Source organism: Magnolia sinica, chromosome 3 (genome assembly GCF_029962835.1).
Source record: "Magnolia sinica isolate HGM2019 chromosome 3, MsV1, whole genome shotgun sequence".
NCBI lineage: Eukaryota > Viridiplantae > Streptophyta > Magnoliopsida > Magnoliales > Magnoliaceae > Magnolia > Magnolia sinica.
In genome coordinates, this window is record NC_080575.1 from 98,697,011 (window position 1) to 98,710,569 (window position 13,559).

The window sequence follows — 13,559 nt, forward strand, 5'->3', positions numbered from 1 at the left end:
GCCCCCATGTTTGATCAAAGCATTCTATCTTCACCCAATTGTAACTAATTGTAGATCCCATAATGGAACACCTGCCCCTTGGTACAAATGGGCCAACGAGCCCCCAAAAGGGCCTTGTAGGCCAAAAACAGCCCCTCGAGGGACAAGTTTAATAAAAAGGGGGACCTCATGGCCAAATGTGCACAAATCTAGGCTATAAATAGCCCAAAATTTCACTCTCTCACTCTCATATGAAATTTTATTACAACAGGAAGAGGGTCTGAGGAGAAAAGGAGAGAAGGGGTTGTGGGTGAGATGAACTAGGAGATTTTTCCTGCCAGGGCCATAATATAGCCTATGACCGCGCCGCACTATAGGAAACAACCCGGCAATAAGAGATATAACTATCGAACCCATCTCGCGATTTGGGCCTTAGAGGTAGTTTGCCTGCACCCATGTAAACTAATCTCATTGTTATAGGGCACCGATACGTCGATCTATGGATCCAAATCATATGAGTGGCAATAGAAATTCAACGAACCACTTCTAGGTGCAGACCATTACCCTACGTTACCATTTATTGAGTCTTATCCTTTAGTTAATAATTTATGCTTGTGAATATATGAATGCATGCTAACTTATATATGTATATTTTGATTTCTTTTTCATAAATTGTTATTGCCAATGTGGTAAAGCTTGCATGTTGGATGAAATACCTGAATAAGTAAATTGCTAGATTTATTGCTCATGTTTCATTTTTTTAAATTACTATTGTGGGTTAACTAGTTCTGTCAAATGATTAGGACTACATGAGTAGTTAGGTTAGTCAGCAAATCGCAGAACACGGGGGTGGCCTGGGTTTGGTCGGCCACCCCAGATTCATTTGATTAATCCAGGCAGAACATGAATGACCGACAGTAGCTAGGCTACGCATGATGCTTACACCCAATGCTGGTTGTGCCAATGTTCACCCGAGTCAGCCGAATTCATCTAACAACCGACTAACCACGTATGTTCTACATGTATGATCGCGATTGCCTGAATCTAGAATACTCCATACCATTTGAAAAGTCTATTAATAACCATTAGCGATATGATCCTTAAGTCTCATGAGTTAGGAATGGTGGTATGGGACACCATGTCCATCTTGCCTACACTGGGGTGACGAGTCTTCCCGTAATGACCAATGAGTAACTAAAAAGGTTATGATCCTAGTACATCAAACTGTAATGATGTCGCGACCGCTCCACATTTGTGTTTGAGTGATGACTCTTATATAGTTGTGGGCATCCTCCACCCGTCGATGGGCTGCATAACCTTGTACGTCTAGGCCGTGGCATCCAAGTCCTTAGTGATCAGTCGGGCCAGTGTTAGCCTTGCATTGATTGGGAGTTGTCGCCTAGGTGATAAACCCGAATATGAATCAAGGGACATAAGCATGGAGAAGCTACGGTCGTCCCACGCCTAGTGATCTGAATGAGACTAATGACCAAAATGGAGGTACTTTAACTTCTCAAATATGTTGGATGAATAAGCTTAATTAATTACTCGGCTAACATGAACATTCACTACATTATAATAGTCTAAATTATGGCAATTTGGGGTTATAGTTGCGTGATGGGGGAGTGTTGGCATTTGCAAATTTGGTGTCGAAGTTGCTTATGAGGAAGTGTTGGATTGAAAGAGCATGTATCATTTCATATTATTGGGAAAAGGAAAGCTTTGTAGGACCTGCTTCTGTGGTTGAAGTTGCGATCATACTACCTCACCACTTCGTCGTCTTCAACTCCTCCCTCATTTCCACACTCTGAGAGACGAATCTCTCCTTTTAGCCCCTTCTCATCAGTGATGAAACTTCTTCACTGAGGATGAGGAAGATCAGATACCCCATTTCTCGCTGACAAATTTGTCACCTCCTCCACCTTATTCGTTTTCGAAAGTCTTCAACAAACATCAGGGTTTTCGCTTTGGGGTTAGAGTCATTTTACGTAGTAAGGACATGCTCGTTGAGTCCATCCCTGCATATCCATCCATTGGAATTTCTTCCAACGGAGATGAGCGCATGCAACAATATTTGAAAGTTGATCCTTTTGTACTCCCAATCTTCTTTGTCAAATCAGGATTTATTTCTTAATAGGGTGTATACGGTAGGGCGGTAGTCCTCCGAGTTCTTCCAAACCCTACTAACAGAATCTTATAAGGTTTATCGCCGCATCTAGCTATTTTGTAGGTAAATCACACTGATAAAACGTCATATCCACTCTAAATCTTGCTACCGCTCACTGTCGGCACTAGACATGACCAATGCATGTTTACCTTGTGGTAAGTAATGCTCAAGATAGACCTTTATAACCATTATGGGGATGGTTATATATACACTACTTTCTTGGTGATCTTTTACTCCATTCGTCATAGAGAAGTTGTTTGGGGTAAGATATATAGATCCGCGATCATCTTCTCTGGGGGTAATACTTTGTCTTCAGCTCCATAGCCTCATATTTACTGGAAGAAGCATTCTCCCCAAGATTTTTCTATTATTTACTTGGTTTCATAATCTGTCTTCATGTATTTGGTATCGTATTTACTTGATTTATATTAGGAAGTGAATGTAATGGTTGTCTTTGTTAGATGACTGTTTAAAAGAAGGCTTTATATCATAAATGTATCTTCTGCATTAGTTGTATGGATAGCTATGCATCAGATTAGGATGTCTGATGTATGACACATTATATGTCTGACCATATATTTGTTTTCTAGTTTATTATTACTCTTGCACATATTCAATCTATTTCCTAACAAGAGGTCTGATGATACGAAGATGTAGACACCACTCGCCTTTGTAAAGATTCAAGGAAAAAATCACTCCCTTCCACAACTTCATTCATTTCAAAGGTGCGTGAACGGTTCCATCTCAATTTATCCTGATTTTTCACAGATTTGGCTGCAAATATCATTGCTGATCTACCTAAATTTTATTTTATACTCCTTTCTTATGATCTCTGTAATATAGCGGACACTTCTTAGGTAATGGTTACGGAAATCTGACAATGTATGAAAGTATAGTTGTTTTCCCTGTATTCATGATTTAGTCGCTCTCATCTTCCTTTTGAAAGCCCTTCCTAGTTACACATTACAAACATATTTAAAATATGATTTCAATTCGTAAGTGTGGATATTTTTCAATTATAAAATTATAAATTTATTAGACATGCTCACCACTAAATATAAATAATTCGCATTCAAATAGTACAGTTGCCCAATTTTCTCATGGCTTCCGATAGTGGAGATAATAGCAGGAAGAAGTTATCCAGTAATGATTGGAGTGATAATGAAATAGCAGCTACAATAACCGCAATTGCAACATTTGTATGTTTAATGGGAGCTGCTGAATATTATCGGCATTACTGCATGAAGAAATTGCCCAGGGGTGGTCATATTAAGAAAAATGAAAGAGCGATGTTGATTGTCTTACATAGTTAAGAATGTGTACGGATAACTTATTTGAATTATGATCGTTAATGAGAGATCGAAAAATTCTTTTTGATTCAAGGAGGTGCAGTTTAGAAGAACAAGTGGTGATGTTCCTATATACTATCGATCATAATGTACATAACTGTGTCATTGGTCATCGCTTTTCACAATTTGGTGAGACCGTGATCCGACATTTCAATAGAGTGCTTGATGTTATAATTGGTCTTTATCCGGAATATGTGAAGTTCCCTGGCTTACATACTCCTAAAGAAATATCTGACAAGCCAATGTGAAGTTCATACTTTTAAGTAGTATATTATGTATAGGCCTTAGATGGCATCCACATCCCAACCTATTTTCCCAAGGAAGCAAGCGTAACTTTCCTAAATAAAAAAGGTTTTCTACCACAAAATATTATAGCGGCTTGTACATTTGATATGAAATTCATATGTCCTCATCGGATGGGATGGTTTTGCATCTGATGCTTATGTTTTGCAAATGCATTAACCTATCATCCTGACTGTTTCCTTGTTTCTCATGGTAAACATTCAATGGTCCAATTACTTATAAGATACGAGATTATCAAATCATCAGAACTTAATCATGCGTTGTATTGTGTAGAAAAATATTATATTGTTGATGCGAGATATGTGCATACTCCTAAATTTATGGCACTGTATCGAGGGGTTCGATACCACTTGAATGAGTTTCATATAGGAATAAAGCCCGCTAATAAGAAAGAATTGTTCAACCATCGCCATGCCCAATTGAGAAATGTCATCGATCATTGTTTCAATTTTTTGAAGGGTCAATTTCCTATTCTCTATGTAAAACACCATAGTTCAAGTTTATAACTCAAGTGGAAGTTTGTTATAGCTTATTATGTGATACACAATTTTATCCATACATGTTTGTGGTGAAGATGAATTAACTGAAGTAGTTGAGGACAGTGGAGACAGTACAAAGGACATTTCGCCGTCTCTACCAATGACGAAGAAGGTCGAGCATTATCTCGCGTGACAGGCTGAGCAATAGATGATTTGGCGAGGAAGAGGGATGAGATTGCGGAGAGGATGTGGAATGATAACCTTTCACACACTTGGCAACATTTTTAATTCTAATGTTTGTTGTTGCAATGAGATAATGATTGCGTCAATAGGATTGCCTTGACAATTTTTTATTATTTTGGCTACCTAAACTTGTTTGAGATACCCAGGTTTATATTCAGCAGATAAGTATATTTACATCGTCTACTGTCTACTTAGTTCCTTTGCATCATCAGTGCATTCAACCCTATATTGTTGTCTCTATTTGTTATTGCTCTCCTGTTTCCATTAACTATTGATGATGCATAGGTCGCATGAATTTTCTTCAAAGCAATTTGAAGGTATCCAGAAATAAGAATAAAAGATCGTCGCCTGCAAAGGGTACAGGCTCACTAAGTAAGAGCCTAACATCACCAAATTGTAAAGTCGGTACACCAACAAAGAAAAGTTTGACTCTCTCACACAAAGCTCCTTTCACCTATGAGTGAAACGAACCTCACTCTAAGGATATTTGGTGGTAAGAAAAATACTTGGATTCAATGGACCAATCTAATGGACAATGCTCTAGTTAATGCATTGGTAGAGTAAGTGAATCTTGGCCGTAAAAGTGATATTGGTTTTAAATAAGAAGCTTACAAGGTGACAGTCACAGAAATCCATGATAGATGTAGTATTGTCTTGGAAAACTGTCACATTTTCAAATGTTTGCACACTTTAAAAAGGTTGTACTGGGCAATTAAAGACATGCTGAATGCGAGTGGTTTTAGATGAGACCCCGATGAGAAAATGGATATTGCTTCTGACGAAGTTTGGGATGATTACATTACAATAAGTATATCCACTGAATTTTATTTGCAGACTTAAATATATTTTGCTATTTTTTTTTTTGAATTTGATATGGCTAAAGGAGTTCATGTTTTCTTAATCTTTATTGTCCCAGCCATACATAAAGAGAGCTCGCAGGAAGCACATTGAAAGATACAATGACTTGGCCTTTATTATTGGCAATGAATGTGCAGATGGCTCATTTTCCAATATGGCTTACTCGGCACCCATCTTGGGAAGACGTCGTCTATGACATGAACTGAATTCGGATGAGGGATCAGAAGAACAAGGATCTGAAACTGTTTGTTTATCATCAGATGATGATGACGACGAAAGTGGTCCTCGGATTTGTAGGGGTAAGGGATTCAATCATTGGTCAAAGCATTATAAATTGAAGCCCTTTAGAGACAACAATTGGGTTTAGAAACAACTGCTCGACAGTGAGCGACATGACCCGACAGAGAAAGGGTAAGTTAAGTGATCATATTGGTGACAACATGGGGGAGATGGTCGAAGCACTGAAGTCCTTGACAATTACGATGTCACAGGGTAAAAACATGAGCCATCTGCAACAATTGTTGGGAATTCTTGAAGAAGTTGAAGGACTTAGCCACAAAGACCAACTTCGGGCTGCAAGGGTTTTACAAACTAATCTAGTTAATGGGGTTTTTTTTTTTTAAACAACATGTGCCACGAGAGGAGGGAGTGGATACAAAAACATGTCCTCGAACGAAGTGGCCCTAACTGAACCTGGATTGGCTTCTTTCCTACTCACTAGATGATGATGACACACATTCTCTTTTTAGATTTTTATGGTTTTATGGTTACTGTATGTTGCGTACTTTTTGTGCACTTGAGAGGATGTTGACTATATTCTTTTTGTTGTAGTTGTTAATGGATATACCATCACAAAGTTATGTGCTTTTCATTCACTCTTTTAGTAAGTAGAAGGTAGTTATTGTGTTTTGTTCGGATGCAGGTGCGGAGTAGGTATCGTACCCTTAAAAATGATGAAAATGTGGACATTCTTCCTTATGAGAGACAAACATCCTGCAAATGGATAAATTAGCTTTTTGTGGTTTGATTTATTTGCTATTATGTGTGACATTGAAGTGTCACCCTAATCGACACAAGTACTGGTTTTTGATATATCCTACTTAATTAGTTTATTATGAGCATGTAGTCATTATTTTGTGTGTGGTGATGAGTAGATCTTGGTGAGTAATATACTTCAGCTTTATATTCATCTGAATAACGAAGCTTTATTACTCTTGTGAAGAGTAATGTACTAGGGATTAATTGACTATTGGAATGATCTGTTGTATCATTTCATTTTTGTATGCAACTTCATAGTAGATTGAAAATTCTTAAGCAGGTGAGCTAGACCTAGATGTGTTTATCCTCTCTGTTAAATTTTGGTTATTGATCACTAAATCTTTGCTGGACATTAACCCCATGCCTTAACAGGGACATTGGTAAGGCGACTTTGACAGGGTAATATGTAATTTAATATACCAATTCCATTTTCAAGTAATAATGGAAAAAGTTTTACGTGGTCTTCATGGGAAGAGTTATAGGGATATATGACAATTTGGAGGATTGTGACGCACAGGTATATCGATTCAGTGACTGTAGACACAAATCCTTCAATTCATATGATGAGGCAAAGAAGGAATGGAACAAGTACAAGGTTTAAAATATAATCTTTGGAACATGACTTTCGGTCTTCTTCTCAGATTACTTATCAGTAACCGTGGATCCTGATGTGATAATGTTCATGATGTAGGCCATCCTTGATCAGGGATAAGGGAGGAGGATGAATGAGGACTATGGGACACTTAAAATGTGTTTTGAAGGCACGGTAAGGCACGTGGGTGGCCAAAGTGCTCATGTAAAGGAAGGTGTGATTGTTGACAGTAAGAATGGGGGGATGCAGGAAGGTGATAGGGAGAGCATGGGCGGAATTGATCAAAATGTGCTTTGTGGGATGATGAATGACGTGCTGCGTATTCTACTTGGGGTGTTGATGATATATGCTGCTATTACAAGGTCATTTGGTCGTTGAGAAAGTGAAGGAGGATAGTTTTCTATGTTGGATTCATGATGATTATGGGTTTTTTTATTTGACATTGCACAAGGGCTTTTTGTGTTTTTTGACTAGGGAGTGAAATGCGTCAATTCTATTCTGCTTTAGGAGTCGAAATTTCTTTCTTGTTCTTCTATATCACAACTTCGTACGACTTCGATTTTGTGTCAACAACGTGCTCCAGAAAATCCGTTACATTTCGTGGGTGGTTTTTTCGATATTTGTTTTCCCTACCTCATTTTCTTGTAATTAACATAAATTTTTTTTAACTGGTCTTTATCCGTCTACACGTAGATCTTTCGAGTTTCCATTATTCCACCCCATCATAATAAAATACTGGGGTAGTTGTGATGGGTCCCATAGTATCTACCCACCGGAAAACCCACCCCTCATTATGGACCTTACACGTCGTGCCCCGTATACTTCTTATCCAAACGTCGACTACTACTTCGCCTTTGTATACTCGTCCTTAGGCAGTCTGATCCAAACAGTCGGCCCTTCGTAAATGTGGAAGGATTTCAGCTTTTGTCTGCTATACACTTGAACAGTATAAACATACAATGCAGTACAATACTATTTGTAAATCCAAACAGGCTGTAACATTTCTTAAAACCCATAAGTGGAGATTTATCAAAGGATGATGCCACTGGCGGGGACTCGAATTCCGTAGCGACACCTCCAGTACCAAGCTCGATACTCATACTCGTTGAAGCCCTATGGGAGCCACCATACCGTATGTGTTTTATCCATGCCATCAATCCATTTTACCATCTAATTTTAGGACATCATTCCAAAAATGAGGAAGAACCAAATCTCAAGTGACCCACATCATAGGGAGGATTGAATTCCTACCGTTGAGAACATCTTATGGATACAGAACTTTTGGATCAAACTCATTTTTATGTTTGCCTTGATTTGACTTTATGAACAGGTTGGATGGTAAATAAACATCGCAGTGGGCCATAAGATGATTTCAACGGTGTGACTCACTATCCCCACTGCTTTCTGTAGTGTAGTCCACTTAAGATTTGCATGTGACTCATTTTCGGGCCCAAATCGTCCTACCAGCTCGTAATATGAATGGACAACGTTAATAAAACACATATATCATGGTGGGGTTCACATAGCTTTTCGAATACTGAGCTGGGAAATGTAAGGGTCGCTGCAGAAGTTGAGTGCCAATGGCAGACGTTGATTAAGTGCTAAGTAACTTGTACAATACAGTGTATAAAATAGCTAACTACGCCCGTCTAGCTCAGTTGGTAGAGCGCAAGGCTCTTAACCTTGTGGTCGTGGGTTCGAGCCCCACGGTGGGCGTTTTAATTCATGTTTAAATATTTTATTTTTTAATTCATTTTTAACTTATGCCATAAATGGAGATGGTAAAACTGATGGACGGCGTAGATAAGACACATATATCACGGTAGGCCCCACAGTTTACTGCTGCTGTTTTATCTTTCTGCTTGCATGGACGCACTTTCTTTTATGCTAAAAGACATTGAATGAAATCTGTAAGTCCCATCTCTTAGTGCTAAACAAACTGAATTTTGTTTTGGACCAGCTGTTGGAAGTTTCCATATGGGTTACTAGCATAAAAATACCAATGGGAAACTGATGCAGTAGTCTGGAACTTGTGGGACTTGTGTATGATCCTCATATTGGAAAGATGGTGAGAGCACCTTGTTGTGAGAAGATGGGATTGAAGAAGGGGCCTTGGACACCAAAAGAGGACCAGATATTGGTAGCTTACATTCAAAGGCATGGCCATGGGAATTGGCGGGCACTTCCGAAACAAGCTGGTAAATTCGAATTCTGAAATGGGTATTTTTCCACGAGTCTAAATCCAGGGTATATAGACTTCTTTGATTTTATTTTATTTTATTGATAATGGAGAAAATGCCCCATGTAGTAGGACTTGTACGTATAGCTTAGTCTTGTTTATGTGGGGATGATACGATGAAGCATTCTTCATTTGGGAATTGGTCATCAAGACCAATTCTTATCATTTGTGTCGGATCCCGACTTGTGGCAGTTTTCACAAACTTCCTTTTTCCTTGTTGGCACTACTTGATATGGAGTCTGTGAATCTCTTTGGTGGTAGATTTTCAATGATATCAAGGTGATAATTTTCAAAATAAATATGGTTTTTATGTTCTCATTAACATGTTCAGGGGTCTTCTTCAAATTCTCCACGAATTTGATATCTCTAGATCTTCTCAAAAGGCTCTTTTGTTGGCCATTTGAAAATAAAAACAAGTTTCATGAACTAATGAAGTCATTAAACTAATTTCACACAATCTTTGGGATTTTTTTTTAATTTTATTTTTTAAAAAAAACCTACATTCTGATGTTATTGCTTGCTTATGATTTCCAGGTTTGCTAAGGTGTGGAAAGAGTTGCAGACTCCGATGGATGAATTACTTACGACCGGACATCAAAAGAGGGAACTTCAGCAGAGAAGAAGAAACAATTTACAGATTGCATGAATTGCTTGGGAATAGGTATGGATCAGTGCATATACGATTCTCCTTTTCCTTTTGTCATTTTCCATCAAATCATCTATCGAAGAGTGTCTTTGTATTAAAACCGTTGGATTTGAATGTTGAAAACAATTTAGATTGTGTTAAATAAAAATAAAAATAAAAGAAAGTTCAAAAAACTAATTGAATTGTTGAGTCGAGGGGTGATATAAATCACTCAGCTTAGAATCAAATTTACTCTCCTTGAACAGCGAGTCCCAAGGTGCAACAAGATTCCTTAGGCAATCATCCTTCAGAATCCAATAACTATATATATATAATCCGGTCCCAGCGATGTACTCGTTGGCTTGCTCGAAAGTAATGAATCAATGATTTTAAAACTGGATAAATGAAGTCTATTTATAGGCTTTGTGTGGGTGCAAAACTGCCTGGCTCGGACCATGTCCACATGACACGCCTTCGCTTTCTCACGTACTTACAAATAACGATCCAACATAAATCTCAAGTACCCCAATAGCCCAAGACTTCCACACCACATCTTACATAAAAGCTCTTCATATTCTTATTGCATGTTTGAATAGAGATTGTTTCCAATGCAAAATGCGAAGGGATAAAGAATTTCAAAAAAAATAAATTGGGAGAAAAATTCTAGCGGGAATTTTGAAAAGACCAAAAATTGATTTTACAATTTCAACAAATATTGGAGTTATAAAAGGTGGACCACACCATGAAGATCAACTGGTTACAAACCTATTATGAAGATGAATCAAACCATGCATCAGCTTTACATTGATTTCAGCAGTGTAGCCTACCCGATGAACAGGCCATCCTGATTTTCGACCTAGCTGATGTTTATGGTCCAGCCCAACCTTGTGGGTGGCCTGGATGCATGCTATACACAAGCGACATATCAGCATAGAATGAAAGCGCTGCATGTTAAGTTAACAACAGTTGTATACAACATTCTCCTTTTAATCATATATAAACAACAAAAGCTGACTTGTATTATCTATCAGAATTTTGTGTTTGGTGGCACCAAATATCATGATATTTCTTGCAAACATAGGCTCCTTTAATCCCGATTAAGATCAACAAAATGTAAGCTCTTAGACAATATTAGGAGTAAATTACCTTGAATTCTTACATGTTCTTCACTTGATTCCAGATGGTCAGCAATTGCCGCCCGGATTCCAGGACGGACAGATAATGAGATAAAAAACGTCTGGCACACCCACTTGAAGAAACGCCTGGATCGGAATCGGCCGACTCAAGCTGTAAGGCAGTTGGTGGAAACATCAAAATGCAATGCATACACAGAAAGTGACTTGAAACCCGTGAATTTTCAGACCCATCAGAGATTCGGATGTCCCAGCATCACTACAGTATCCCAGCAGCGATCCTCTATTGATTTCTCTTCTTCAGCCACCAATTCCTCCTTAGTTAGTTGCGAAAACCTTAGCATGTCTGTCAATGGCGAGCACATTGCAGATGCTGATGACAATCTATGGTCGGAAGTGCTGTTGGTAGAAAACACCGGCAGGTCGTAGTATTTTGCAGCGGCAGTGGAGGATTCACTACTTCAGTTTCCATTCCCTCTAGCTTCCCTTGAAAGTGGTCTACCCAAGGAAGACGACATGGAGTTTTGGGCATGGGTTGGGGAAGGCTATGATCCATTGTTTTCAACTCTGCCAGGTAGCGATTACTCCCACTTGTCCGCAGCCCGGATTGAGGGCTGATGTCATGTGAGTAGCTCGTCGTCCGCCTTCTTCCAAGCAATCATAAGGCTTCCTGTTTAAATAGGATTCATAAAGCTGACTCCATATTTGGGCGAAACACTACGATGATCATGATGATGGAGACGATCTATTGTTCTGCAATAGGTGTGTCTCACCTGATTAGTATCGGCCTGACTTTTTAGTCAGGTTATTCACATGACAGGGCCCATTTTATTAATATATTAGATGTCCAACAAGCTGCTGGCAAGGGTGAATGTGGGCTTACCAAAGCTCTACATTCATGACCTGACTCATTCGAGCATTGGACCATAACCTAGACTGGTAAAATATTGAACCGGTGGACTTGAGATGCCGGCAGGATATCCTTGTTGAAAAATGTCACTCATTAGAACTCTCTATGACTCATCCTTTTCCCTCTCTCTCTCTCCCCTTTTGTAAATAGTGTATTTTACGCAACTCATCTTTAGTTGATGTATTTCTCTCTCTATTTCTTTTTTCCAATATCCATATATGTCTTACCCTATCATAAAAAAATAATCAATAATAAATTTGGAATTCCTCTCTTACCTAGCTTTCATACGGTAAGACAGCTACTTTTTGATTCACAGCAGCACCGCAGAATCGAACTTCTTCACGGCAAAGTCTGTTTTGAGCAGTCCCTGCTCCCTTTGCCAATGCGTCTACACTAGAGCAGTATACAAATCGAGTTGGCTAGGTTAACTTGCTCGAGTCGACTCCGATAAGCCCGGCTCGGCTCAGCTCGAAACTCCTTTTGGGCTTAATTGAGCTAACTTTTTTGAACTCAAAATTTTTTTGAACCGAGTTCAAATTGGCCCGAACTCAACTCAACTTGAATAGTCCATAACTCAAACTCGATTCGCTTGGTCAGTTGACAAAAATATCGACTTAAAAAAAAATAAAAAAATAAAAATTCCCCCTTTCATTTCTCTCAGCTTAATTATGAGAGGCCTAGCCCGACAACCCCCAAACACTCCCCCCTCCCTTCTAACCAAGCCGCTTGTCCTAGCCTCTGTTCCGACTTCCAAGCCCGTCTATCCCTACCTTACTGGCCCCTGTTTGACTGTCCTAGCCTCTGGGTCGCTGCCCTACCCATCCATTCAGTAAACAATTGAAACCTCTTCCATTTTTCATTATATTTGGGCAGTTGTGCCGGCCATGCACATCACGGTCGGACATTGTCCATGGCTCAAAAGTACAAACTTGAACTCGACTCGAAAGCTTGAGCTCAAACTTGGCTTGAGTTGGCCCAAGGTACTGATTGAACCGAGCTGAGCTTGACAATCAAGCTCAAGGACTGAGCCAAGCCAAGTTTCAGCTAGGGTTGGTTGCTGGTCGATCCGAGTCCAGTTGTGCCAAGGTCAACTTTGTTCAACTTGTGTACGGCTCTAGTCTACACCATCAACAATGCTTGTCCATCATTGGGACCCCGCAAGCTGCCCTTGCTTCATCTCTACTTAATTAGTGCCACTAGCTGCAAACAATGTCACCGCTACGTCTCCTCTATTACACGTTATCACCTCAGCCACGGCTATTGCCCTGCCACCACATCATCCATTGATTGTGCGAACCCAACGCCACTAGAAGCACCGAACTGCTATCAAGGGCAACATCTCTTGCTCCATTTTCAGAAGCACGTTGCCATCATACGCACCAATCTTTGTTTAGCATCAACGTGATAGAACTATAGAAAAGTATAAGGCTATATTTGTTGTAAAAGGATTTATCTAAACTTACAGTATTTATTAAGAAAATTTTTTACACCTGCAGCTAAGATGAACTTTATATGTGTGTTGTTATCCATTGCGGCTAATCAAAAGTGGCCTCTTTATCAATTAGATATAATATATATATATATATATATATATATAGGGAAAAGGTACTATGCGCTCGACCTCAATATAAGCTCCGGTGAGGT

General features: G+C 39.1%; 1 protein-coding gene and 1 non-coding gene across 3 annotated transcripts in view; both read left to right on the top strand.

Moving 5' to 3' along the window:
* Window positions 1-12,012, top strand: part of LOC131240370 (transcription factor MYB4-like) — an 82,435-nt gene extending 70,423 nt beyond the window's left edge. The window contains exons 1-3 of one of the 2 annotated variants that reach the window (XM_058238554.1): window positions 8,999-9,206; window positions 9,782-9,908; window positions 11,053-12,012. In XM_058238554.1, the coding sequence (XP_058094537.1) occupies window positions 9,074-9,206; window positions 9,782-9,908; window positions 11,053-11,434 (642 nt within the window). In that variant the 5' untranslated portion in view covers window positions 8,999-9,073 and the 3' untranslated portion in view covers window positions 11,435-12,012. Of the gene's footprint in view, window positions 1-8,998; window positions 9,207-9,781; window positions 9,909-11,052 lie in introns of those variants that run through there. The other variant, XM_058238553.1, reaches the window with a different exon arrangement.
* Window positions 8,652-8,724, top strand: TRNAK-CUU (transfer RNA lysine (anticodon CUU)). Its single transcript has one exon. It is a non-coding gene; the product is annotated as a tRNA-Lys (tRNA).
* Window positions 12,013-13,559: the final 1,547 nt, after the last annotated feature.